We start from the raw sequence: 27787 nt of genomic DNA on the forward strand, positions 1-27787 counted from the left end.
CCCTGCTCTTTGATGTTTGGAAAAGAAATCTATTACGATGATGCTGAGAGGGGTTTTTTGGCACAAGGAATTATAGATTATCACAGTTGGAAGGGCCATAAATGAATATAGAGTCTCATCTTCCTCCTTTTGGTGGGTAAGGAACACAAGGCCCAGCATGATTTGTTAGCTATCCTAAGTCCCATACTTGGAAGAGGTAGAGTCAGATTTAGAATCCATGTCTTCAGATACCCAATGTAGTGCTCTTTCTATTCCTCTAAGCTGACATTCACTTATTTTTTTTCTTTTTGGATGGGGTCAGAAGGTAACAATTACAAAAAGCTACAGTCATTCAGTTATCATCTATGAGCAGTACCCACTTTGTATGGTACCTACAACTACTGATTCTATCTTTATTGGGCTATGTCTTCCCTGGACACCCAGAAGAGATGCAAGCCACACACTCTCACCATCTGGCTAACTATTCTCAGGATATACAAATAAATAATCTTCACTGAAATGACACCAAAAAAAAAAAATTGGAGATGCAAAGTAAAACTGCTCTTTCAAGATATGGGGACAATTTCCCAAGTTATGAATGTAATAAATGTCACTGTGAAAGCCAGGGTTCTAAACCATAGCTGTGATTGGGATATTTCCCAGGGATGGAAACCAGGTGCACCTGGCCCTGAACTCAGTATACCCAGGTGTCTTTCTGACTTGCTCTATATAATGCCCTTTCACTTAATGTGGCTGATGGAAAAGCAAAAGCTAAATAAAGTCTCAAGAAAGATTTCTCGTCTCTAAAGAACTCTCAAGGACTACTCTAAATTGTGACTTCAGTGTTCACCAGTTTGACTTTCTTGTTGACTAAATGGATGTCGACCCATCAGACTGTAATCTGCCTCCACTCTCTTCTCCCCAAATTATAGAACACTAGCTTACTGTATATAGTATCTAAAATGCATTCCAGTTGTTTTTCTCTTTCTTTCGTTCATTCATTTCTTTACTCATTCCGTGAATATTCAGTTTCTACCATGTGTCAAGCACAGTTATTAGCAACAAAGTTACAGTGGTGAACAAACCAGATAAGGTTCCTGTCCTCATGGAGTTTACATTCTAGTGTATTGACTAAGAGCTGTATGGATAAATGAATTAAGTTCACATACTGATAAGTGCTATAAAGAAAATAAAAAGATGTGTTATAGAGTGATTAGGGAAGAGAAGATTATTAAGTAGCATAACCAGGGAATTCTCTGAGGAGACAGCATATGAAACTGAGACATGAATGAAAAGAAAAAAGTAGTGATGTAGCCCAGCCGGGCATGGCTCAGCGGTTGAGCATCAGTCTAGGATCCAGCAGATCGCGGTTCGATTCCCAGTCAAGGCACATGCCCGGGTTGTAGGTTCGATCCCCAGTCAATCAATGACTACTCTCTCATCATTGATGTTTCAACTCTCTCTCTCCCTCTCCCTTCCTCTCTCTCTGAAATCAATAAAGATATTTAAAAAAAAAAAAAAAAGTAGTGAGATAAAGATCAGAGAAAGAACATTCCAGGGAGAGAAAATAGCAAAGCCAAAGTCACTGAGGCAGGAATAGGTTTAATGTTTTCCTGGAGCATAAGGAAGTCTAGCTTTGCTGGAAAAATATGAGCTTATTAACGGGAGCATGGCAGGAAATTAGGTTACAGGAGTCAGGAGCCAGATGACATAGGACTTTGTAGGTAATGATGAAAAAGTGTAGGTTTAATTTTAAGTGCATTGAGAATCCATTGAAAAGTACTAACCAGGAGAGTGAAGTGATCTGATTTATTTATTTATTTATTTATTTACTTATTTACTTACTTATTTATTTATTTATTTTTAAAGCCTCTTAAAGAAAGAGGGGGAGATTATGGCAGATGAGACTGGAGGAGGGACAGCAGTGGAAGAGAGGAGTGGAGGAGTCTGAGCTACATTTTAGATTCAGCAGTGAGTCCTCTGTAGGAGGATCAGGCTTGCTTTAGTCAGTCTAATTTACTACTGACCTCTTGTACACCTTTTATCACCTACGGAATAATCTTTCAGGAACAGAATAAGTGTCTGCCACGGTTACTGATTATTTTTCTTTGGTGTTTAACTTCAAGGATCAGAACTGGCCAGAGGCTAGACCACCCACCGTTTCTCAAATGTTTCTACCACATGCACTGAGGCCTTGAAAAATGAGCTTGTTTTCCTTGGGATCTGGGGTAGAACACAAGACTTTCTGTCAAAGCATGAAACACTAAATCTTGTATTTTCTCCTAAAAACTTGGGAAATATCCTGTTTGCTTTAATGTGAAAATATTTTAATTAAGCATGAATTTATCCAAATTCTTCAAGTGAAGTTGACACATATGATAGGTTTTTTTCTGGGGATACTCAGTCCCTGTCGACTACCACAAACCCCAAGGTGCATAGGAGTGCCCAAGTTTGGGAAACACTGAGCCAAATTACACAGACTAGTCAGTTATTAATCTGTTAAAGAAACGGCCCCTTAATTATAGTTCAAGGTTTAGGTCTCCATTGGGGACAGACTCTCAAAGATTGGATAAGGCCTTCCATCAGATTAAAGTCTGGGCATTTTCTAGACTCTCTTCTTTTTAACTTATATTTAATGACTTTAAACCATTTCCGGATGAACTGGAAGTTCCTTCTTCTGGCACAGGAAAGAAATCTTTCTTATATGCCTTTACTCAAGTACAGTAGCAAAGAACTGGGTGTGCCCTGCACAGACCACCGAGCCTACTTGAGAGTTAGGATCAGTGTAGCAGAGTGATGAGGTATGTGGGCCCGCAGGCCACCCTGCTCAGGGTCCCACCTTCACCACTTCCTGGCTGTGTGACCTTGGGCAAATTATGTAACTGCCCTTTGCCTCAGTTTTCTCATTTATAAAAAGGGAAGAATAATACTTCCAACTTCTCAGGTTTATTGTAACAATAAACTCAGTTAATACATGTGAAGTACTTGGAAAAGAGTAAATACTCGATAAATGTTAGCTATTATTAATATTATTTAAAACGATTTATAAGCAAAGTCATTTTGTCGGTATACATCCTCCAAGGAATGGAAATGTAGCCAAAGACATTATGCAGCTGCCCAAAAGCAATCTTCAGTATATATACATCTTCTCAACTTATTTATGTTACAGGGCACATGAGAACATTTTATTACAGAAAATCGGTACAGTCTTAATGCTGTATTAAAGACTTTTATTTCCCTGACTACAACAAATATCTAGTACCACGTGTGTTGACAACCTAATATAAGGTTCAGTCTGGCCTCTGTGGCTAAATACAATTGTCCTCAGGATAATTTTTTTTTATTTTGCCCAATTTTACTCATAGTGGCACTTAAAAACTAACACCACGTAGCTCTTCCCCTTTAAAAAAAATCTGTGAAACATGGCATCAGATTCCTCACAACCTTGATAAAGTGGGTTGCCCAGCAAACCACTCGGGTTCCTCGGCAGTGTCCGTCACCTGCTCGCTGTGGGCTGCAGCCGGCCTCCTCCAGCATAGGGAGAGCCTGGCACTCACTCCGATGCCTCTTCTGCAGCGAAGTGTAGCAATGGGAAGGGGCAAGCGGGGCGAAACTAGTGAGACGGGCGGAGGGGAATAAGTGGAAGCTTCAGGGAGAGTTTTCTATTTACTGACGGTTGCTCCGCACAGCCACTTAGGGTCACTTACATACACTGTGAGGCATGACAGGTGGGGCCACCCTCTTAGAAACAGAGTCGCTACGCTAACGGGGAAGTTGCCAAATCTAAAAGGCAGATATCCACATACATATCAGAAAACATGTTAAGCTGCTGTTTGCTGTCAGGGAAACGGATTTAATGTTAGGGGGGGAAATGAAAGAGTAACGGGCATTTAAACACTGTCTCTGAAAGATATTTATTATTTCCTATGCACCTAGTAAATTAGCCACACATAAACACACAACACTAAGCCTTATGATTTTATGGATGATGGTTATTGCACATCTATAACTATTGTTGTTTAATCAGTGCTATAGTACATTTTAATAGACTGAGTTCATCCTTGGTCTTCAGGACTGGTTGAAGAAAAAAAAGATAAATGATGGGGAACGGAGAATTTTAGAGGGACCACTGTAGAAGCAATCAACTATTAAATGACCCTTGTCCCCTTGCATTGCAAGTAATGACTGTCACCTACACAATGTGCAGCTTATTTCTCACCCTTATCTGTATGATATTGAAACAGGGTGTATGTTATGACTCCAGACAAGTAGAAACGACCTCCTTTTATAGTTTATTTTCACATCCGTATGTCAATAGATAATAGTAGACAGAAGAAAGCTGATTCCTAATTGTCCACATGTGGATATATAATTTGAAAAGTATTCGTGACAGCATTGTAATCCCTGAGTGACTTCCCGCCATCTCCTATATCATTAGCTGCTGTGAGTGAGGATACCCTATTAATATTAATGATTGCCTTAAGAAAATATAAGGAAATTGTAGGATATAATTATTACACTCCAAAGACTTATATTCTTTTATTTATTTTTATTGAATTTATTGGGGTGACATTAGTTAATAAAATTATATAGGTTTTAGATGCACAGTCTATAATATATCATCTACATATTGTATTATGTGTTCACCACCCCAAGTCATGTCTCCCTCCTTCACCATTTATCCCCTCTTTACCATCTGCTACCAAAGACTTATATTCTTATATATTATAGACTTGCAGTTGCATGAGTTTTGGGTTACATTATTCATTTATTGCTTCTAAGTAATTTGATTAATCTAGATAATGAAGCAAGCTATATCTGAGTAAAAAAAAAATTTTTTTTAAATACTGCCATCATACACTTTCCCCAGACAGCCTTTTCAATATTTATCTATTTTTTGCTCTTTTTATTATCTTATACCCCTCTTTAATTGTTTGTCTAATAAGTTCTATCTAATTTTATTATTTTCCCTAATTGTAAAGTAATATCTTCTTGTAGAAACGTTAGATAATAGCATATGCAAAAAAACAAAGATTACTGTATTACCACAGAGAGATAATCATTATTAATATTTATCTTTTTTTGAGGTTTTTTCCCTATGCCTGTATATTTGTTTATAGAATTTGGACCATAGTATATATATTGGGGGGTTCTTTTTTAATTTAACATTATAATTTGAGCATTTTCTCATGTTTTTAAATAGTCTTCAAAAACATATTTTTAGTAGCTGTATAATATAGAGGAACCATAATTTACTTAACTGCATTCTTATTAATGGGCATTTAGTTGTTTCTAGGATTTTCTATTTAGAGAGAGAGGAAGGGAGAGGAATAGAGAGAGAGAAACATCGATGATGAGAGAGAAACATTAATCGGCTGCCTCCTGCACACTCCCTACTGGGGACTGAGCCCAAAACCTGGGCTTGTACCCTAACTGGGAATTGAACTGGTTGGTGATCTCTTGGTTCATGGGTCAATGTTCAACCACTGAGCAACATCAGCAGGGCTAGGATTTTCTTATTACAGATAATGCTCGTACAATCTTTCTGACCCTGTCTCTTGATCATATATTTCTTTAAGATAAATGCCTAGATCCCCACTGCCTAATCAGCACCTCAGTCCGTTGCCTTATAAACATCACACATTTAACTTTCCAAAAACAAACTCTAATATTTGTTCCCAACTTTCCCTACCATATGAAAATATGATCCATAATCAAGAGAAAAATTAACCAACAGAAACGAGAGAGATGATAGAACTGGTGAACAAGAAGATTTTAAAAGCTATTAAAAATACTGTCAGTCTCTCAAAAAGTAGGGAAAGACATGTAAATGAAAAGGAGAGAAATGAAAGATATGAAATAAACCTACATTAAACATTGAATGATGAAAATACAGTATCTGAAGTGAAAATTAATATCACAAGAGACACTGAAAAAGAAAGAATTGTGAATGATAAAGCATAGCAATAGAATCTATTCAGATGAAACAGACTAAGCCTAAACAGAGTAAAAAGACTAAAAAAAAATTTTGATCTAGTAACTTGTAGCACCAGAAAAAGCAGACTTTGGAGTACCAAACTGTCAGAATTCTTTCACATAGGTTAAAAATTATGATCATATTAGTCTTAAAGTCTCAACTAGAGACATTATGAAGAGAGGAACATAATAAAAATAGTTTTCTTGTCAAAACCAGTGCAAGCCAGGAGACTATAGACCAATATATTTAAACTACAGGAGAGTTTGTGGCCTGAGCAACAGCAGAATGGAGCTGTTATTACCAAGAGAGGAAGACTAAGATTGGGGACAAATATCAAGAGTTTCTTTTTGGAAATGTTAAATGTATGGTGCCTATAAGGCAGTGATTTTCAACTGGTGTGTTGTGGCAGGCACACTGGTGTGCAGTGAGAATTTTTAAAACAAGCAATACCTGACTATCTCATCAGGGACACTGACCTTTCTTTCCCTTAGATTATCAAGTAAAATTTAAAAATGACAACAGTAGACAATAATAGCCATCCAGTGTGAATGAATCAAAATTATACTTTTTATTTTTTGTCAGATTGGCAAATATATATATTTTTTAGTGTGCTGCAGAATCTTAGTAATTAGTTTATGTGTGCCATGAGATGAAAAGGTTGGTAATCACTGCTATAAGGCAACCAAGTGAGATGCAAAGCTGGGATCTCAACACAGTCAGACTGGCTCCAGAATCCATGTCTTTGACCACAGTATTAAAGGTGTATAACAGGATCAGGATGCAAATGAACTCCAAAGCCTGGCTCTTTTTGCTGCAACCCATGGGGTAGCATTATTAGCTTTAAGATTTCTTGAATCTTCTCTGTTTCAAATTGTCTTTTGGGTCCATAAAGGTAGAACTAAAGCCTTATATCATTACCACCTCCCAGCAGCACTTACGTCCTATTCCGGGTAGGCAATCAGCTTTTCTCAGTAAGAGTTGAGGCTCCCTGGATGGTGCAGTTTCAAGCCAGGATTCAGTCCTTAGTGAACATTTTAAGTCTTCATTGAAAGAATTTAGCAGTCCCTGTGAGTGTATGTGCCTCTGGGTAAATATTTGAATATCAATCCCCATCATAGATGTTTTTAAATTATGTCGACCTTGAAGTAGGACAATGTGAGTCTTCTCCTTGAGACTTTTTCCTTATGGAAATACTGTCTACTGATCCACTGGAGCCCTATATTTTGTTTTATGCTTTTTTCCCCTTCCTTAATCTTTTTCTAAGTCTCATTTATCATCTTGAGACAGGGATTGACGGCAGAGTGAAACAGCTGAAATAAATGTGATAGCCAGAGATTTCAAAGCCAATTATGTGAGGCCTTGCTCTGAATTTTTAATAGTATTGGGAAACCCTTATAGCTGCCCAATACTGCACAGATACTTTCCTGTTTCTCATTTAGTTCCTATCACATCATATAAAATGAGCAGAAAAATGTTGTTATACCTATTTCACAAATTGAGAATCTGAGGTGATAGTCTATAATTTCCCTATAACCAGCAGACAGTAAGTGGCAAATCCAGAACCCAGAATCCAGAAGCAGGGTAGCATCTTGATTAGGAGCAGATATTTTGGAGTAGAATAACTCTGGATTCACCACTGTCTAGTTGTTGACCTTGGATGAGTCATGTAACCCCTCTGTACCCTTTTTGTTATCTATGCCTACACCATGGGTTATTATTCAGATTAAATGAAGTAATCTATGTAAAACACTTAGGAAAGAGCTTGACACAAAATAAACTGCATTCAGCTTAGTGATGATGATGATGATGATGATGATGATTGGCCTTGACTTCTAGTCCAGAGCTTTGTGGTGACTGGTTGCAGTTGTGATAACAGTGCTGCTTGGGGATGGTGGAAGGAGATTAGAAAGTGAATGAAGGGGGAAATAAGCTTCCAGTTTGCCTAATAAAACATAGACTTAAACTGTATCTGCACTTGCCCTACAGGGTGGATTTTGAGACTTTATGTTCATTTTGTGATGTTTTCTTTATATCTCAATGTCTTTTAAATATATATATACTGATCTTAATTAAGAAAAATCTATTTAAAACCAAGGCTACCTATAAAAGTTTTATTTTAAAAAGTCTAAGTGTTAGGGAAACTGATTTTTAATTTAAAAATTCTAAAATTAAAAATTCTAGAATGTTAAGTAAACAAAAATATATACCTTCCCCAATATTCAGATTTACTGTCCAAGCATCATAGAACTTTTTAAATAAATACAGTGTTTACATACCTTCTTGTTTTTTTGTTGTTTTTTTTTAAAAAAAGCATGTCTTTATTGATTTCAGAGAGAAGGAGGGAGAAGGAGAGAGAGATAGAAACATCCATGATGATCGAGTCACTGATTGGCCGCCTCCTGCACGCCTCCCACTGGGGATCCAGCCCGCAACCCGGGCATGTGCCCTGACCAGGAATCCAGCCATGACCTCCTGGTTCCTGGGTCCACGCTCAACCACTGAGCCAGGCTGGCTCATGTTTGAGCACAGAAGTCAAGTATATACATATAACAACATCTGTAGTGATGCCTCCCAGTTCCCAAGGGTAGCATTAATTCCATGGCTTCACTGTATAACATTACACTGGATTGTGCTCTAATAAGGCTATGCTAAATTTAAAATCATGAGAACTAAGGGGAGCTTTGTAAGAGTTGCAATCAAGTATAGAACTCAAGAATGTGCTCATCCTGGCTAACGTAGAATCTTCCCCAGAGCCACTATGTTCTGTACTCTAGAGAGAAATACTTGGTTAAATTCTGCTTACAAATGTTAAATTTTATATATAAATGTATATTTATAATTGCATAAATATAAAATAAATACTAATAAATACAAATATATAATAATAAATATATACATATATAAAAATAATATAAAAATATATATTTATATCACATATATATTATATATATATATATATATATATATAATATATATATATATCTATCTCACCGGTGAAATAATGAAAGGTTGTTTTTCTTACCTTTCTTTGAAAAAATAACTTATTTACACCCTATGGATATTAACATTTATGAACAGAATATTATCAAGTCAAAAAATTTTAGAACAAAACTTGTATTTAATAATACTAAAAGACCCAATTAAGAAATGGGCAAAGGACCTGAATAGACACTTCTCCAAAGAGGACATACAGATGGCCAAGAGACACATGAGAAAATGCTCAATGTCGCTAATCATCAGAGAGATGCAAATTAAAACCACAGTGAGGTATCACTTCACACCTGTCAGAATGGCACCAGGCGAGGGTGTGGAGAAAGGGGAGCCCTGGTACACTGCTGGTGGGAATGCAGCCTGGTGCAGCCACTATGGAAACAGTATGGAGGGTCCTCAGAAAATTAAAAATGGAGCTGCTGTTTGACCCAGTGATCCCACTTCTAGGAATATATCCTAAGAATCCTGAAACACTAATCAGAAAGAATATGTGAACCCCTGTGTCCATAGCAGCACAGTTTACAATAGCTAAGATCTGGAAACAGCCCGAGTGCCCATCAGTAGATGAGTGGATAAAAAATCCCCTTCCAGAGCTCAAGCAAGTCATGTAGATTTTTTTTTTTAATATGTCTTTATTGATTTTAGAGAGAAGAAGGGAGAAAGAGAGAGAGAAACATCAATGATGAGAGAGTCATTGATTGACTGCCTCCTGTACGCCCCCCCATCGGGGTCAAGTGGCAACCTGGGCAAGTGCCCTGACTGGGAATCGAACCAAGATCTCCTGGATCATAGGTCAATGCTCAACCACTGAGCCACGGCCAGTCAGGCAAGTCATGTAGATTTTACAGAATATTTCATGTGGACAAAACAGAAGATTATAGGATGACTTTAAGCTCTATATTCTGCATTCCACCCTGCTGGCAGTGAAGTATCCTGAACTGACAAGGAGATTTTTTTATTGAATTTATTGGGGTGACATTGGTTAATAAAACTATACAGATTTTAAGTGTACAAAAAAATATTCATCTGCATTCCGCATTGTTTGCTCACCACCCAAAGTCAAGTCTCTTTCGGCCACTATTTATCTCCCCCTTTGCCCTTCCACCTCCCCCCAACCCCCTTTCCCTCTGCATTCCACCCTGCTGGCATTGAGGTATCCCAAACTGACGCTGAGACTCTTGACACAAACCTATGGAATCTACTGGCTCTTTGATGTTTCAACCATTACTTTTCACTGTGTCTGTGTTTTATTATGACCGCCATGCAGTTTTGTTGCCTGATACCCATTTTAAATGCGATCGGAGTGTATCATTCTAACATTTCTCCCATCCACTGAATCTATATAAGAATGGTTAGATATAGCAGATGAAAGGTTCCACCCCAGTGATAATCTTTAAAAAAATTGCTTCCATCTGGTTTCATTATTTCTGTATCTTCATTCTAGTCTTTCATTTAATAGCAGCTCTCACTTCCACTGGACATACTGGTCCAGTTGGGATTACCAACAAAAGCAGTCTTCTCTGAATCCTAGAGATAGTCCAGGAGCCCTCTCCCCACATGGACTTCAATGCCAATCATCTCATCCCTTTGGGTAATTTGTGCTCTTACTCAATTGCTGGAAATACTTTGGCCAACAGTGTACAAGGAGAGATCTCCTATTTAAAACTCCTCAGAGCATGAACAGGAGGGCCATGGGTATGACTGTCTCCAAAATGTGTTTTGTAGAGAGGGAGAGGAGGTTTGGGAGGTTCCGTAATCAAAATAGTCTGGTGAATGTGGGGAGTCCAACTAATATTGGCTGAGTCCTGCCAATGCCAAGCACTGATAAATCATTTGGATGCTTTTGTTCTATTAATGTTTACAACAGTCCTGTCATGTCCATCAAAATTGTACAGGACTGAAAATCAGAAAGATGAAGGAACTCATCTAAATATGCACAGCTAATAGGTAATAGAGTTGGGACTCAAACTTGGTCTGTGTTTTACTAAAATGAGTTACCACCTAGGGAATTAAGTATCTGTAAAATTCCTCAAAGATTTGAGGAAGTTTACTTTGTCCATTCAAAGAGAAGCTCTGCTATAAATGGGTTCATATGTTGTACATTGTCATATTTTCAGATGTATCTTCACTTCTTCCCTTAGTGCCTCCATTCTCCACCCAACTTAACCAGACAACTAGGTTCACCAGCCATCCTGCCTGCTCTTACAACACACTCCAGCAAACATGTGCTTCCCTCAATCATCTCTATCTTCATTTTCACATGTTCAAAGCCTATCTATTTTTCACAGTCTAGCTCCAATGATACCTCCTCATAAGATTCTCCCTAATTCTCCCTGCTGGATGTCATTTCCTCTTCATTTGAATTCCCAAGACAGCCTACTTTTTCCTCCCATCACACTTAACCAGTTTTACTCTTACTTTATTCAACACATACACACACACACACACACACACACACTTTCCAAGACGAAGTGTTTCAGCGAAAACCAATCATGAAGAATATACTGGGTGGGAGTTAAAAGAATCTGCAATTGGGTGTACTTTAGAAAGCTTTTTGGAGAAAGTAGGAGTGAGACCCTCCTAGAAACAAGGAACAATTTAGACATACATTCACAGGACTTCCTAAAATATAGGGTTGGAAGAAAGAACTAATATATGTAAATTTTTAAAAGGATATAAACCATTAACTCCAGGGAATGTATGACCTTAGTCTATGTCTCAGTCTGAAATCCCAGTCGAAGTGCAAGGAGCCCTCTCCAAGGAGAGCAAGACGGTGGGACAGCAATCTCCTCCTGTTCTGATGGGTGGTTTATCCTGCCTCTGGCCACCAGGTAACCTTCGTAGCCTGCCTGCAATGACTGTCCTAGAAGAGTAAATAGTAATAGCTGTGTGAAACAGAGGATAATGTACCATTTGGATAAGGCCACCTCATCCTTCCTGCTGATATGTAGAGAATTATATTTAAACATTATTTTTTCTTCTAGGCAGCTGCTGTTATATTCATGCTGAGCTCTCTTTGAGGTTTCTCCCCTATAGAGGCTTTATCGATAATTTAAAATTGGTATACAGGAGAATATAGTTGAGTTACCATTTTTCATTCTATTTTAGAAGCTATGATTTGACTAAACAAATTTTAAAATTCTTATGTACGTGTGAATTTTAAAACTTAAGACCCTATCAGATTTGGTAACCTTTAGTTTAGATGTTATAGATATAAATAATCTTGGAACCTATGGGGAAAGAAAATGATTATTGTAGAGGTAGAATTTCTGTTCTGTAATATGACATTTTTAAACCATAATAAACAGAAAGAAACCCTGAGAAGTTTTGGATCTTCTTTTGGGGGCCTTTTTAATGTTTTCCATATATTTCTGTCATTCAAACTCTTCTCTTTGTTGCTTCCAATTTTTTTCTCCAAGAGGAATGGCCTTGCTTTTTTCTCTATACCATCTTTGAATGGTATTAGCTTAGAATATAGAGATGTAGGTAGTTACCCCACAGACCAAATCTAAGCATGCCAGTGTAAGGCCTAGCTCACCTCAAACCCAAAAGGATCAGGTGGCTCATCCCCCAACCAGACCTGAATGCACAGGGTATGTACTTGACCCAAAGGATGCCAAACCAGAGGCTAACCAGTGACCAGTGATGTGGTTCACTCAAAGAGGTGAACTAGATCTATCAGATTCTCTCTTAGGAATTTTTAATGGAAAAGTAAGCAAATGAGGCAACGGTCCACTGTGAGTCATGTGCAAGGTGAAGTTATTAGGAAGCAGAAACTAGAGGTAGAGAGTATGTATGTCATTTATAAATTAGTGATTAAAGAAAAGGTTGGGTAGAAAGAAGAGAAAGAAGTAGCACAAGGAGAAAAGTTGTTTGATGGGAAAGCTCTAGATAAAGATCCAGCTTATCAGATCTCACTCTTCCTTACCTTTGATGGGTGAGCTTTTTCTGAGTTCCCATGCACACATGTCCTGTTACCTGAAGTAGCTTGAATAAGTCTGTTTCTTGCCATCAAATTTCCTTGCATTCAAAATGTTTTTTTGATGGGCAGAGGGGACATTTTTTTTATAGTCACTACTGTATACCTAGTGCCTCTCTCTCGGCCTGGTACAGAGTTGGCCTTTGGTAAATATTTATGCAATGAATGAATGAATATACAAATGAACAGCCAAAGTGATTGAACTCCTTTAGTTGCACTCAATGGGAAGAGCACTAACCTCCATGTTTTCCATCACCTGTGAATATTAGAGCTGTACTCACAACCTGCCTACCTGTTTCACATCTGCCTCCTACTCAAGCCTTTAACAAACTTCCTAAATGGGCATGTTTTCAGATTTCCTCTTTAGCTTTGCACGCGTTATTTATGACCACTTCCTAGAGAGCCCTCTTTTGCCCCACCCCCACTCTGCACTGAAAACCCCACTCTCCTCTGTGTTTTCTTTCACATCTCTTTAGTTCAGTCCCTTCCCCAAATAGTAAGAAAATTAGGTGCTTTCACACCTCCCACTGTCCCCATATCCCTGTATACAATGTTGTATTCCATTTTATTCAAGGTTATAAAATAAAGTGTTTTCCTGTATCATTAAAATTTTTATGAATATTAACTTTAATGGATATTGTCTATGTTCTATACTTTGTCTTTTTGTTGGACATTCTGATTGTTTCATTTTGATGTGTTGTCTTTTGCTCTCATAACAAACCACAATGACTTTCTCTCTGTGGAAACCTTTCTCCACATTTTTTATGTTCTCCTTAGGATTGCACACTAGTGGTAGAATTACTGAACCAAAGAGCAGAATTACTTCTAAAACTCCTGAACCGTATTGCCAAATTGCTTTCTTGAAATGTTGCAAAGGGAGTTTTACACTCCATAAACCAGCAATTTGAGTGTCCATCTCACCATACCACAACTAAATTGTAATTTATCAATTTTTAATTTTTAATTATTTTTAACAGGAAAAGGGGGCATATCATTTAATTTGTATTACTTGTATTCTTAGTGAGATTAAATATTTATATTGTGTATCTTTTTGTCATTTGTATTTGCTCTTTTTTTGATTGGATGCTAACAGCCTTTGCCTATTTTCTATTGAAAGTTTATGGTTTTGCATATTGAATTACATGAGCATCTTTAAAAGATTGACAAATATATTTGAGCAGATGTTTCCCCAGCTTGTTGCTGGTTTATGAGGGTTTTTATTTCAAAGGTTTTAATTTTTTATGTAGTCAAATCTCTCATCTTTTATGTGATTTCAATTTTGCTTAACAATTTCTTTTCCATCAAGATACTAGATAAATATGAACCTGCTTTTCTGGTAGATTTATATTATATCCTATGAGTTCAGTAAAAAAACAACAACAACAAAAAAAAAAAACACCTTTAAAGTTAGGTTTATAAAAACATGATTTCAAACACTGTAATAGGACATATTGAATCTTCCTTAAATAATTCAGACCATGTCTCAAAGGTCTTGATGTGGCCATAATAATGACCCTATGCATCTTGGATAATATTTGTTGAAACATCTTTCAGAATGCCATCAAATACTACTGTAACTGGACACACACTAAGGTACACACACAATACTAAGGTACAGTCATCCTTACCTTGGAAATAAACCTGTTACGATCACCATCGCCAAGGTCATTGACTTTCAACTTCTTATTCCAGTAAAACAGTCCATGAACCATTTATAACTCACTATCATGACAGGGCCCAATTTTGTTGAAACCCAAACATTCTTGAGAAAATAAAGCACCTTAATAATTCAAAACTTTCAAAATGACTTTATGTGGTGCAGCTCTCACTCTGCCATTTTTATCCACAATGAACAAACACAGGAAAATATAATTGAGAATGATGTTTATATAGAGAAAATGGCAAATCAATCCTTATTTCTATTTTTAAAGAATAAATATTTATAGATTTTTATAGGTGCATAGACTATCATTAATAACAAATTACTTATAGCTCAACAATTTGATATGACTCCACACCTGTGAGCCATACAGGAAAGCAAATTGTTGTAAAGGTTTAGGCACAAATTAGAAGGTAGACTTGGGGGTGATACCTTGTTAGAGGCAATGAAAAGAATTGAGAAGTTCAGAGAAAGTGAACATCAACCTCCAGGGCTAGGATAGAGGATCATTTACCTTTTCAACATCAGAGCAAAAGTGAGTCTTTAGAAAACACCATTGTGCAGTGTCTCTTGTGATACTAAAAACCACTGATTGTTCCTTACTTTATTCAACCCTCTTGTAGAGAATTCATTATTTAAAGTGTTAATACCTGAACTGCCTGGGGAACAACATTGTCAGAGGCTATGCATCCCTGTAAGTGTAAGTGTCTGAGAGTAAAAATAATGCTGTTGGGTAAGCTCACAGTCAGTGTCATGCACTGAGCTGGGTGCTTTACAAGATTCTCACAGCCATCCTGAGGCCAATATTACTATCCCCATTTTACAGATGCAGATGCTGAGGCTCAGAGAAGTTAAGAAACAGCAGAGCACACAGGCTAGAATCCAAACTTAGCTGCTTCTTTGCAGTCACCTTATTGTTTCATAATAATTTACTTCTGTGTATAATATTACAGTTAACAACTTTGCTAGTATATAGAGGCTACTTTTTAGTATCACTAAAATGTGGAAGCTAAGTTGGGGAAAAGTTAAGTGAGCATGATACAAAAAGGCATCTACTCCAAGGGCCCTAGTGGAAATCCTTGGGAGACCAATCTGATGGTGCTTAGAAGTAAAGGGATGAATGGGTTTCTTACAAATCATATAGACAAATCCATTCCTCAGATTTCTGTTTCATACTTTTAATTTTGTAATAGCATCTTCATCAAATAAATAACGGTTTTGCTTAAAGTTCAGTGTAAGAGAAGTCATCCTGAGGCCATCCTCCTTAATTCTTATCATTATAATGTCATATTCACATGTTGAGCCACATAGTCCACAACCTACTCCTGTATTCTTTTTTATCCCTTAATTACTTCCCCAAATTCTGCCCTTAACACATATTATCTCAGGCCTGGAATTCAACCATCTTATTCTTACTTCTCCACATCTTTGGCCAAAAAAACAGTGTATTATTTATGAAGAGGAGCATGAGGCACCCTTATAGGATGAAAATCCTTTTTTTCTGAATTATGTCAGGCAATATACTAGATGCTTAGGGATCCAAGCCCTTGGCATACCAGCTGCCATCATTAATATAATTTGGTTCTATGTCCTAGGAGCATGAGGCTAGATGTTCCCTCTCTAGATTGGGCAGCCAAGGAAGGCCACAGAAGGATGAGGGTTGGAGAATTTGAATGCCTTACAGATTTGTCCTTGTCAGTATATAAGACAGAGAGATTTATGGTCAAAGGTACACAAATATATAACCCAAATCCTTCCTATTGCAATTTTAGGTTCTCCATTTCAGTTCTAGCTCAGCTAAAGAGAATAAAAAGTGCTGACCACTTTTTCTATCACAACTCTATTTCTTTTCTGTGGTAGTGCTTCATACATACATTCTTGTTTTCAGGAAAGCTATGGGGGAACAAAGATAAATGAGATTCTGTCCCGATCCTCTATGAGAAAGGAGTCGTGTTCCTTTGACCTTGTATCTTCAGATCCTACACAAATGAGCATTTACAGTCACCATCATTGTCATTATAATCATTGTGTTAAACATTTTTTATCTCTGGCACAGGGCTGGGATTAAGGTGAGGCAAGTGAAAGGGAACTTCAAAAATCTCAGTAATTAACAATAATATTTTAATGCAATAGTTTAGATAGTAGAATTAATAAGAAATAATTCATAATGAACAAAATATCAGAATTCTAAAGACAGGATCTCAGGTACTATGGGATTACATAGGGGTCCAAGGTTTTGTCTTTTGTCTTTGAGTGGTATAGTCTAATTGAGGTGATCTGAAAGAGACATAAAAACAAAGGGCTGTTTTATTTTCACTCTGTTGATTGCAAGCAAGAGATCTGGCCTAAACGGTAAAGAAATAGGGTGGGGATGGTGGTTTATTTTCATTATATCGCTAATGTCATGTGGGAACCAGCAGAGAAATTCCATAGCATGAGCCATAATAGTCCCCTTAAAGAATGAATATAGACTTTTTTTCTAGATTCAAGGAACTTCTCTTTAGCAACAAAATTTGGAAGAGCTTCACTCCGGTGGTCTGTAATTAGTGGACACACCCTCTGTATGCCTGCGTCTTTCCCTTATGCTACCAGCTGATAATTCATTTTTCTTCTCTTTTATTCATATTCCACAGAAGGATACAGTTGGCTTGACCTAGCTTCACCTCCCTATTATCCATACATGTCATGTTTGCAGAATCAGGGGCCCAGTCTTAATCTAAGAGAAACTTTGACTAAGACTGAGTTGAGTTGGAGTCAAGTTGGGCAAATGACAAGAGACAGTTGCAGGAAAGGTAGTTTTTCTTAGAACAGGATTAGATGAAGCACCTAGCAATTGAAAATGCCAAAGAAACAGAACAGCAAGTGCTAATGGAGTTCAGAGAAGAGAGATCACCAAGGGCCAGAGTGTGCTAATTATATACTACAAGAGCCCATAATTATAAACCATAGATATGCAAATATATGCTAATGGTCAGCACTGGAGACTGCAAACCCATTTATCTCTGGCCCCCCATAAGTGGACAACAAGATTAATGATTTGTTTATAAATTTACTTAGAGATTCCACTAAACTCTCTACTTTTCCTCTCTTCTGGGAGCATCCACAGAATGAAGAGAGACAGTAGGTACCTCAGATTGTATTTCCATATTTATTACCTTCTGACCTAGTTGACTCTGGAGGTTTATAATAGAATAAACAGGCCCTTTCAGTTTTGACTGGCTGATTCACACTGACAAAATTCATTTCCCGTGGCACTTCTTTACTGAATAAATGGGAGGTGATGGTGGCATCTGTTTCTGTCTCCCAGGTTGCAGTGACAGGTCGTAAGTTGACATTACTTTTCTGTCTGTCCGAGAGGCCATAGAGAATAAAACTGCAGGGAAATACTAAGAATGCTGAGTGCTGGCCTTCTGGAACTCAGTGCTGAGAAGTCTTTGAGGAGCCCCATGCCTATGGGGAGACTCTCACAGGAACTGGGGGCAGGCATCGCAATGACCAGACTTGCACATACATGAAGCCCATCTCTCTGAGAGTGGACAAACCGTGCACACCAAGTACTTAAAGCTGTCAGTTCTTATTGAAAACACTGGGCTTTCTGTTCTTCTGTATATTCTGTGAGAATTCACGATGGCCTAAAAATGTAAACCTACTTAAGGGATTCAAAATAACTTAAGGCTTCCTTTTTCATTGCTCTCAATGGAGAATGATAAAAAAATAAAAATAAACTTTCTATTCATTCAAAGAAATATTCCTCAAGTACCAACTACGTTCCATTCCCTGTGTTCAGACTGTAGCCTGTTGTAGTGCTTACAGGGTATTGTACTGTGGCCTATATCACACATAATAAAGGCTAGAATTCTAGGACTGCAATGAAGCTAGCAGACAGAAATCTCCAAATATGAACCCTGTTTATGCCACTTGAAAGGAGATTCTCACTGACATTTATTTTATTTTATTAAATTTATTGAGGTGACATTGGTTAATAAAAGTCTGTAGGTTTCAGGCATACTATTCTATATATTGCATTGTGTGTTCACCATATATTTGACCCCCTTTAGCCTTTTCTACCTCCCCCCATCCCTCTTTCCCTCTGGTAACCTCCATAGTGTTGTCTGTGTCTATGAGTTTGCATTGTTTGTCTTTTTTATTTGTTGTTTTCTGTTTTATATCCCACGCAGGAGTGAAATCATATGGTCTTGACTTATTTTGCTTACCATGATATTCTCAAAATCCATCCATGTTGTCACAAATACCAGAATTTCATCTTTTCTTATGGCTTTGTACTATTCCTTTGTACACATGTAGACATCTTTATACAATCATCTATTGAAGGACACTTCAATTGTTTGCACGTCTTGGCCACTGTGAATAATGCTGCAATGTACTTAGGGATACATATATCTTTATGAATAAACGTTTTTAGTTTTTTCGGGTAGATACCCAGAAGATCAGTTGTTAGCTCATATGGTAACTCTGTTCTTAAGTTTTCTGAGGAACCTCCAACTGTTTTCCATAGTGGCTGCACCAATTTATATTCTCACCAGCAGTGGTATGAGGGTTTTGTCCACAACCTCTCCAATACTTGTTATTGCTTGTCTTGTTGATAACAGCCATTCTAACAGGCGTGAAGCGGTATCTCATTGTAGTTGTGATTTACATTTCCCTAATAGCTAGTGAAGTTGGGCATCTTTTTAAATATCTGTCATTTGTATGTCTTCTTGGGAGAAGTGTCTGTTCAGGTCCTCTGCCCATTTTTCAATTGGATTGTTTTTATTGTTGTTGTTGAGTAGTGTGAGTTCTTTATATATTTTGGAGATTAACACCTTATTGGAGGTGTTGCCTGCAAATATCTTCTCCCATTCTGTTGATTGCATTGTCTTGTTGATGGTTTCCTTTGCTGTACAGAAGCTTTTTAGTTTGATATAGTCCCAGTCATTTATTTTTGCTTTTACTTCCCTTGCTTTAAGGTCAAATTCCTAAAATTCTCTCTAAAACCAAGGTCCATAAGTTTAGTAAGAATGTTTCCTTTTATGTATTTTATTGTTTCAAGTCTTATATTTAGGACTTTGATCCATTTCGAGTTAACCTTTGTGTATGGTGACAGTCTAGTTTCATTCTTTTGCATGTGGCTTTCCAGTTTTTCCAACACTGTTTATTGAAGAGGCTTTCTTTTTTCCATTGTATATACATTTTTGGTTCCTTCATCAAAAATTATTTGCCTACATATATGTGGGTTTATTTCTGGGCTATTAATTCTGCTCCATAAATCTGTTTGTTGGTTTTTTCTGCCAATACCATGTTGTTTTGTTTATTGTCACTGACATTTTTAAATTAGTTGTTTGGTTACAAGAGGACATTGTCATTACAAAAAGGTTTAGTCAAGTTTCTTGAGTAGTTTTTTTTTTAAATATTTTCTATCTACCCATCTGAGATATCAAGTGTTCTCTCAAGGAAAGAAACAGGATTTGATATATCTACTCTTTAGCCAGTGACTGTACAAAAATATAAATGAATAGAGAAGAGATGAAAGACTGAGTGATAAGTAAAAATGAGCCCACAATATCAATAGCTGTATCTCTGCTTTGATAAGGCTATGAATCATGAATATTGATGCTTAGGCAAGGAGTCAATCCACTATGAAACAATCCTGGAAGTGACTATAGGCAAAGAAATAAGGGCCTCTTTCTAAAATCTATCTATTTAAGCTTCTTCCAAATACCAAATCTATTAAACACATGAGTTATAAAATAATATTATGCCCATAAAATGGTTCCAAAAGACATAGGTAAAAGTCTCAAGAGTTCAAGAGTGTGCAGTGTACAGGGATTCATTTTTATTGTCTTAAATTTATTGTAGTGTTTAGAGGTTAAAAAATTTTCCCTTGATTTAGTTGAGTACAACATAAATAGGGATCTTTTCCCCTAAGATATGTATTAGCCAGCTTTGATTCTGATAATTTGTCTCAAAATATAGTGCTACTGAGGTAAAAGGACTAGGGGAAAATTGGTAACATCATTTTCTTGGTCTATCAAGTCAACATCAGACTAAGAAAATTGAATCAGCCCTCCTAGGCAGAAAGCAGAATGTTATTGAAATGGCATCATCATGGAAATGTTTTATGGCCCAAAAGAAATCATCAGTTCCTTTATTCTTAGGCCCTGTGCTGGCAATTTAGATCAGCTATTATTTTATATATGTAATATTTTAAAATAAAGATTGAGTTCTCTAAACAGTCATAGACTTTTAAATTTATAATCAGAAAAAAAGTATTCTTTATATTTTTTCTGTGTATACAGAAGGTGTTAGATGAACTTTTCCAGCATAATTAAACTTATTACCATATATGGCAGGCCATATTTATACTTATTTCTTTGTATTAAATTATTGAGTATATCTGTTAATATTAGGTCTGTTTATATACCAGAAAAAAATGGCACTAGCTTAAACAGCTAATTTATTTTTATCCTACGTAAAATAAATCTAGAGGTAGGTAGTCCAGAGCTGGTTTAGTGTCACTCCATATCTTCAGTGACACAGGCTGTGGTATTATTCTCCAATAGTGATATTGTTTGCTTTCATCCTCAAGGTTGCTTCATGGTCCAAGATGACTGCTGAAGCTCCGGCCATCATGCACGGGTTCCAGGTCAGCAGAGAGAGGAAATAAGAGAGAGCAGAACCTCAGAGGTCTCAACACAATCATCTCCCTTTTAAGCAGTCAGCTCAGGAGTTTCAGGAAACCCTTCTGGTCAGATCACAGTGGGCCAAACATCTTCATGGGCCACATCTATCTACAGGGAGGCTGAGAAATAAAGTTTTTCCTATAGGAAAAGTGACAAGTGCAAAATCAGGTTTCTATTACTAAGGAAAAAGTAGTACATGGATGTTTGGGAGGCAATCTTGGGATAGCCTACCTAAAGTAACTCCCAAAGAGCTTGTATATGCCTCCTCATTTCTTATTTGATTGATATTTATGCAGCTCATTAATCCAAGGCCCTTTTCAAGATGAATTTTCGTGTGGACAGCCACATTTGAGATGCAGAAAAGACCATCATCTCCCAAAGTGACTTTATCTGATCAGCATTGTGGGTCTTTCTGTCTCCAAGTCCATGAGAAATGTGCACATATCTTCATAAAGTTGAACATATAAACAAGGCAAAAACAGATTCCCCCAAAATCAAAAATAGTATCTAATCTAACTAATTTGAAAAACATATTTCAGTAGCTAACTGAAAGTATCTTTCCTTCTATATTATTTCACACAAAGTGAATTACTTATAAAAACTGATTAAAGTACACTTTTTAAGAATGACTTTGCAGCTGCCTTTATTAAAGATTGTTGTTTACCAATATAAGTTGTATGTATGTATAACTGATAAACAGAAATTTACAAACTTGCTAGGCTTTTCTGAAAATGGAGTACTTGTCTTAACTAAATATATTCCAGCTTCCCTAAAGAACAATTTTGGTTGTCTCATTTAAAAAACCTTCAATTCTTGTAAATGTTACCGTATTAGCCACTGGGATAGAACAAGCTGACTCTGCTGTAAAGTGCTTCATTTTTCCACTGAGATGATTATTCTGGAGACAGAATAGGCCTCTGAATTTCTCCTGCCCAATCCTCAGTCCCTCTATGGTGTTGCACAAAATAAGTGGATCAGGGTGTCTCTTTCTGTGTGGTGGAAAGCTTTGTGCTAGGGAAGAATCCAGTTCTCTAGATGGTGTGGCTAAGCCATGACTGGCCCACAGTAATATTATAAATGAGGTAACATTTGCTTTTAATATTTTGCTTATTCCCTCTTCCTCCCTGCTCTCCCTCCTCACTCGGGTGAGGAAGCATTGATTGAGCACCTATTATACATTAGGGGCCAAGTTGGGGGCTGGAGCTACAGGAACATGGACTGTGCCCTCACCGAGCTTGCCGCCTACCCTTCCTGCACCTCTGCTCGGGCACAGGACCACCACCTGCAGCTTCTGGAGTCTTGCTGCTTCAAAGGGTGCTCTCAGCCCTGTGTCCTGACCTGCTCCTTACCTCTCCAGTCAAGCTTAGCCTTCCTGGGTCTGTGGCCCAGTCTGCTAGATAGTTCTTCCATTTAAATTTATCTTTTCATTTTTACCTTAAAGGGAAGATATTGGTAGCAATTTCAGGTATGTTAAAAGTGGGGATAGAGCTGTGGGATTTTTTTTAATAACCAAGGACTTTACAGTACATAGATCTTTGACCAAAAAAATATAGGTAAAATTTGTCTGGGCATACTATATATGATTGTAAGTAATAACTACAAAAATGTTGCTATTTTAGATAATGTTCCAGTATTCCTAGATTAATTCATTTAACAGAAATTTTACTAAAATGGTTTTCCTATTTGTAGAAGATTCTCTGAAATCAATTGTTGGAGGATAACCTATAAATAAATACTTAGATATTTAGAGGAAACACCCAGATCATATAAGCTAATAGATTCCTAGGTTAGGCCATGCACACCACTCCTCCACCCCCCACTCTGCGCAAAAAAAAAATTTGCAACATGTGTGAAAAGTTGTTTGCATATATTTATTCATACAGGCATCCAATAAATATTAATGAAATAGGTACTGTGTCCCGGGCTCTATTTTAGTGGCTAACAAAACAAATGAAGTCTCTGTCCTCATAAAATTCATGGTGTAGTGACCGTGACAATCATAAATTAAACAAAACAAACTAACAAGAAAGATTATTTCATGTTGAGGCAAAAAGTTATGAAGTGAAATATGTGCCATGAAAAATAACAGGATGTCTGGGCCACAGTGGTCAAGGAACAAACATCTCTGTGAAGTACACATTTAAGATGAGACTAAAGTTTAAAAAGGAGCCATGTCAGAGAATCCCAAGGCATGGCATTTCAGACTGGATTATCCAAAAAGGCTTGGCATTGCTAAGTTGATGATGACACTGCCGGGGTATCTGGCATATGAATTTTAGTCATGCCAAATGTGAGCCAACGTTCCAATTGCTAACCAACCGGAGATCCTGTTTTCTAAAACGACTCTTAACTCAGGCCTAAAGAAGCCCGTAACACGGCGTTGGGTTTTCCCTTGTGCATGCGGTGAGCTGCTGCTGGGTGCACAGTTGCTGGGGGTGTGTGCTAACCATGCAACTCTTTCTCTTCCTCTTGTGTCACCAGGCCGCCGGAACCTGTTTACAGCACTGTGAACAAACTGTGTGATAAGCCTGCTTCTCCCAGGCACTATTCCCCTGTTGAGTGTGACAAAAGCTTCCTCCTCTCAGCTCCCTACCCCCACTACCACCTAGGCCTGCTCCCTGACTCTGAGATGACCAGGTACTGCATGCGCTTCCTCACTTCATCTTCTCGAATTGCATGTGCTTCCACGATGAAAGAATGGGTAGACTCCGCCTCTGCTCACTTCTCTTGCACCGGACATCTTCCTCAAATGGAGAGATGTTCGGCTCCCTTGGTGCGATGGGGGAAATTAAGAACATTGCCTTGTGTTTTTCCTGGTGTGTTCACAGAGCACTCAGACATGATCACATGATGCTCCAATGTTCTTGGTTCCCATGCATTTTTAATGAGGTATTATATTTTTCCAGAAGGATTAATTTTGAAATTTAAGTAGCACTGTTTCCCTCAATCAGTGGATGAAACAGAACATTTATTGAGTATAGTTTTGGATTATAATTACTAAACACTTACTATGCTCCAGGCATAACATAGCCTAAGAAGTAGATGCTATTATCACCATTTAATATTTTAACTAAAATATTAAATTAGTTCCATCATTTAACTGACTCCTTGGGGTATTAAACAACTTGTCCAAAACTACATAATTAGCTCATTCTATCTAACCACAGAGAATATATTCTTAATCTTTACCGTATGTTATCAAGCGAGGCGACTGTGTATGTTCTCTTATTTATTTACTCCCATTTTATATATAAAAAATAATAATAACAAAGTTTAAAGAAGTTAAAGCATTGCCCTCAGTATGATATTGCTAATAAGTGTGGACTTCAGATTTGACCTTAGAATGTTCTAAGTCTTTCTACAATTTTGTAAACAAATCGTTCTAAATCTCAAGGTTGGACATGATTTTGCATTAACACAGTAAAGCATATGTATGGTAAATAATAAAACTCCATTTTAATGCAGTAATCAAAGTCAGAGATAGGAGAGAGTCAGAAAGGAAAGGAGGATCCAGTGTTCTGTGAGGTAGTTACGATTCCATTCAAATTGAGAGATCTCATTTGTGAGGCTCCTGGATACAATGGGATGCTTATGGAGTTATGTTTTCAGATAGAATACTTTTATGTCTTCATAATATCATTAGAGCTGAGAAAATATAAACTTTATAATGATTCAAAGTGAAAATGAATATATTAAGAGAGTCTCAGAACAGTCTATTTTTTTATATTTTCAAAGAATAAGTTTAGAAGTTAATTACAGACCTCCCTTGGGAGTTAAATAGGAAATTTTAAATTATATCTAACATTTCTAGAAATAAATGAGAAGACATACTTTGGGCTATGTAATCAGATGGGGCATTTTCACTAATTTGCAACAATTAAATCTTAATAATATTTTAGAATGCTTTATAAATATTAATTATGTCCTATATTTTTAACAAATCATAAAAACTATTTTTTGATACAGTGAACTATACAGTTTTGAATCTAAGAGAGCAAAGTCACCATAGCTATAGGGAAGTGGGAAGGTAAACACACCTACAACAATTTTCTAGTAATAATGCATCTATAGTCAGCTACAGAAAGGCAGCTAACAGAGCTCTTCCTCTGTGCCAGGCATTTTCTTTAGCACTTCTTATGAGATATTTCTTTGAACCTTGACAATCACCTTATGAGGTGGATGCTATCATTATCGATTTTTAAAAATAAGGAAACCAAGGCTTGAGAAGTTGCCTGACATGCCTAAGATCACCCACTAATAAGTGGCAGGGCTGGGATCCAAACCCAGATCACCATCAGCACCTGCATCAGCACAGGCATGACAGCAGAGATGTCTTTGCTTGCTGGAAAAATTCTCCATCCATTTCTCTTTTGCTCTCCTTTCTCTATTTTTATCCTGCTTTCTCATCTCCCTTCTTCTGGCTCAACCTTAATGAATTTTTTTTTAATCTGTGCTCCTTTTTGATGAACATAAAAATGGCATTCCTTGCATTCCACTGGGGATTTTGATGAATCCCTCCATTAAAAACTCAGCAAAGCCAATAAGCAGATGATACAGTCTAGCTTTTGTGTAGACCCACCAGATACAATTCTTTTTAGTTTACTTTCTGTAATCTCACACTCAGCAATCCTGATATGCATCAGCACCCACCCCCTACCCTCCATCACCCTTTAGGGAATTTTATTTCTATTTGTTCCAGCGGTGTCCTTTTCCCCCCCTTTTCCTTTCCTCTTTTCATATTTTATGTTCTAGAAAAATGTCACACACACACACAGTTTTAGTTGTATTGTTACCAGTACTCTGATACTAAAATTCTTGATTTCACACCACTTTGCTCCCCTTTCACACGTCCCCAACTCAGTAAATGGCACATACATGTACCCCATGGTTCAAGCCCAAGCCTTGAGAATTATACTTAGTACCTCTTCTCCCTCACATCCGTCATTCAATCTGTGTTCTAGTCCTGTTGATTCTACCTGAAATCCATTTCTTCTTCTCTACTTCTAGGTCCACTTTAATCCAAGCTTCCGTCATCTCCCATCTACAATAGCTTTTGAGTGGTCTCACCACTTCCCTCACTGTCCCCCTGGTTTATTCTCAGTGCTGCCATAGTGATCTGTAAAAATACAGATCAGATCTATTGCTCTCTATTTGCATTAATATAAATGCAAAGTCATTAACAGAGCATCCAAGCTGTGCATGATTTCACCCCTGCCTGCCTCTCAACCAGCTTCCCTTTGCTGACCCGTCACCTGCGTGCACAGAGTGCACTAAAATCTTCCTGTCTCACGTGCTTCCCACACGCTCTTCCCTCAAACTGGAAAGCTCTTCCTTTACTTTGCCTGGTTGACTTCTGGTCATCTTGGAGCTAAGCTTAAATTACATTCCCCTGGAGAAGCTCCCTAAAATAGAAAATTTGGCTTCCTGTTATATTCTCTTCTTTCTTCCATAAGACTCAAGCAGTCTATTATTGTCCATTTATTCATGTGATTTTTAAACTAAATGCCTGTTTCACACTCTATGCTGTAAGCTCAATGAGTGGAATTGTGTCTAATTTGTACACGGCTATATCCTTAACACATAGCATAGTGCCTGGCACAGCAGGAGCTCAGAATTATTGAGTGGCTAAGTAAATATGGAAATAAAATCATCGGGCAGACAAACAGACAAGATACCTGTTCCAGGAACAGGTCATGTCTCAAGCTGTGCTTTACTCCGTTCTGAGTAGGTACATAAAACAACTCCATGAATGAATGAATCCAAGCATGGAAACAAATACCAATACACCAGCACTCACTTTGTATATTGCACTCTCACCTTATATGATCTTGAAGTTCAGTGTCCACATTATGGATTTTTAGGTAACTGTCAGTGCTTCGTGAAGACTTCGGAATTTTTAGGTAACTGTCAGTGCTTCGGAATTCCTTTCAGAGACTTTTTACTTCCTCTTGAATTGAAAATATCTCTGAAGCAGATGCTTCTTGAAATGCTGCCAATCACTTTTTTAAAAGTTCAAGGGTTCTAGTTCTACTTACGACACCATCACTTGCTTTTTCCACTGTTGCTGTAAATAACTTATGAATCTCAGAGGTGGATGATAACTTAGAATTAGATGAACGAGCCCTTATCCAATGCCAGTAATGATGAGGAGCCCAACCCCTTCACAGGTCCATGTCTTATCTTCTCTTGGTGAAATAAAAGTATTTGGGCCCGGCCGGGCGTGGCTCAGCGGTTGAGCATCGACCTAGGATCCAGGTGATCAGGGTTCGATTCCCGGTCAGGGCACATGACCGGGTTGCGGGCTGCAGCCGATCAATGACTCTCTCATCATTGATGTTTCTCTCTTCCTCTCCCTCTCCCTTCCTCTCTCTGAAATCAATAAAGATATATTTAAAAAAAAAAAAAAAAAAGAAGAAGAAATAAAAGTATTTGGGAATATTCTGCCCTGAAAAGGATATTAAAAGAATGTATGTACCAATTCAAGATTTATCAAGCCCTGACAAAGTACAAAATACTACCTT

The 27787-nt window shown here is 37.5% G+C and overlaps 1 protein-coding gene across 20 annotated transcripts in view; it reads left to right on the forward strand.

The window, feature by feature from the left end:
• Positions 1-27787, forward strand: part of DLG2 (discs large MAGUK scaffold protein 2) — a 1618243-nt gene that overhangs the window by 1214243 nt on the left and 376213 nt on the right. For 13 of the 20 annotated variants that reach the window (XM_081155084.1, XM_081155073.1, XM_081155097.1 and 10 more), the window contains one exon: positions 23748-23903. The exons of the other annotated variants lie outside the window; for them this stretch is intronic. In XM_081155084.1, the coding sequence (XP_081011210.1) occupies positions 23748-23903 (156 nt within the window). The remainder of the gene's footprint in view (positions 1-23747; positions 23904-27787) is intronic. 20 annotated transcript variants of the gene reach the window in all.

The sequence above is a fragment of the Miniopterus schreibersii genome (assembly GCF_964146895.1).
Source record: "Miniopterus schreibersii genome assembly, chromosome: 12".
NCBI lineage: Eukaryota > Metazoa > Chordata > Mammalia > Chiroptera > Miniopteridae > Miniopterus > Miniopterus schreibersii.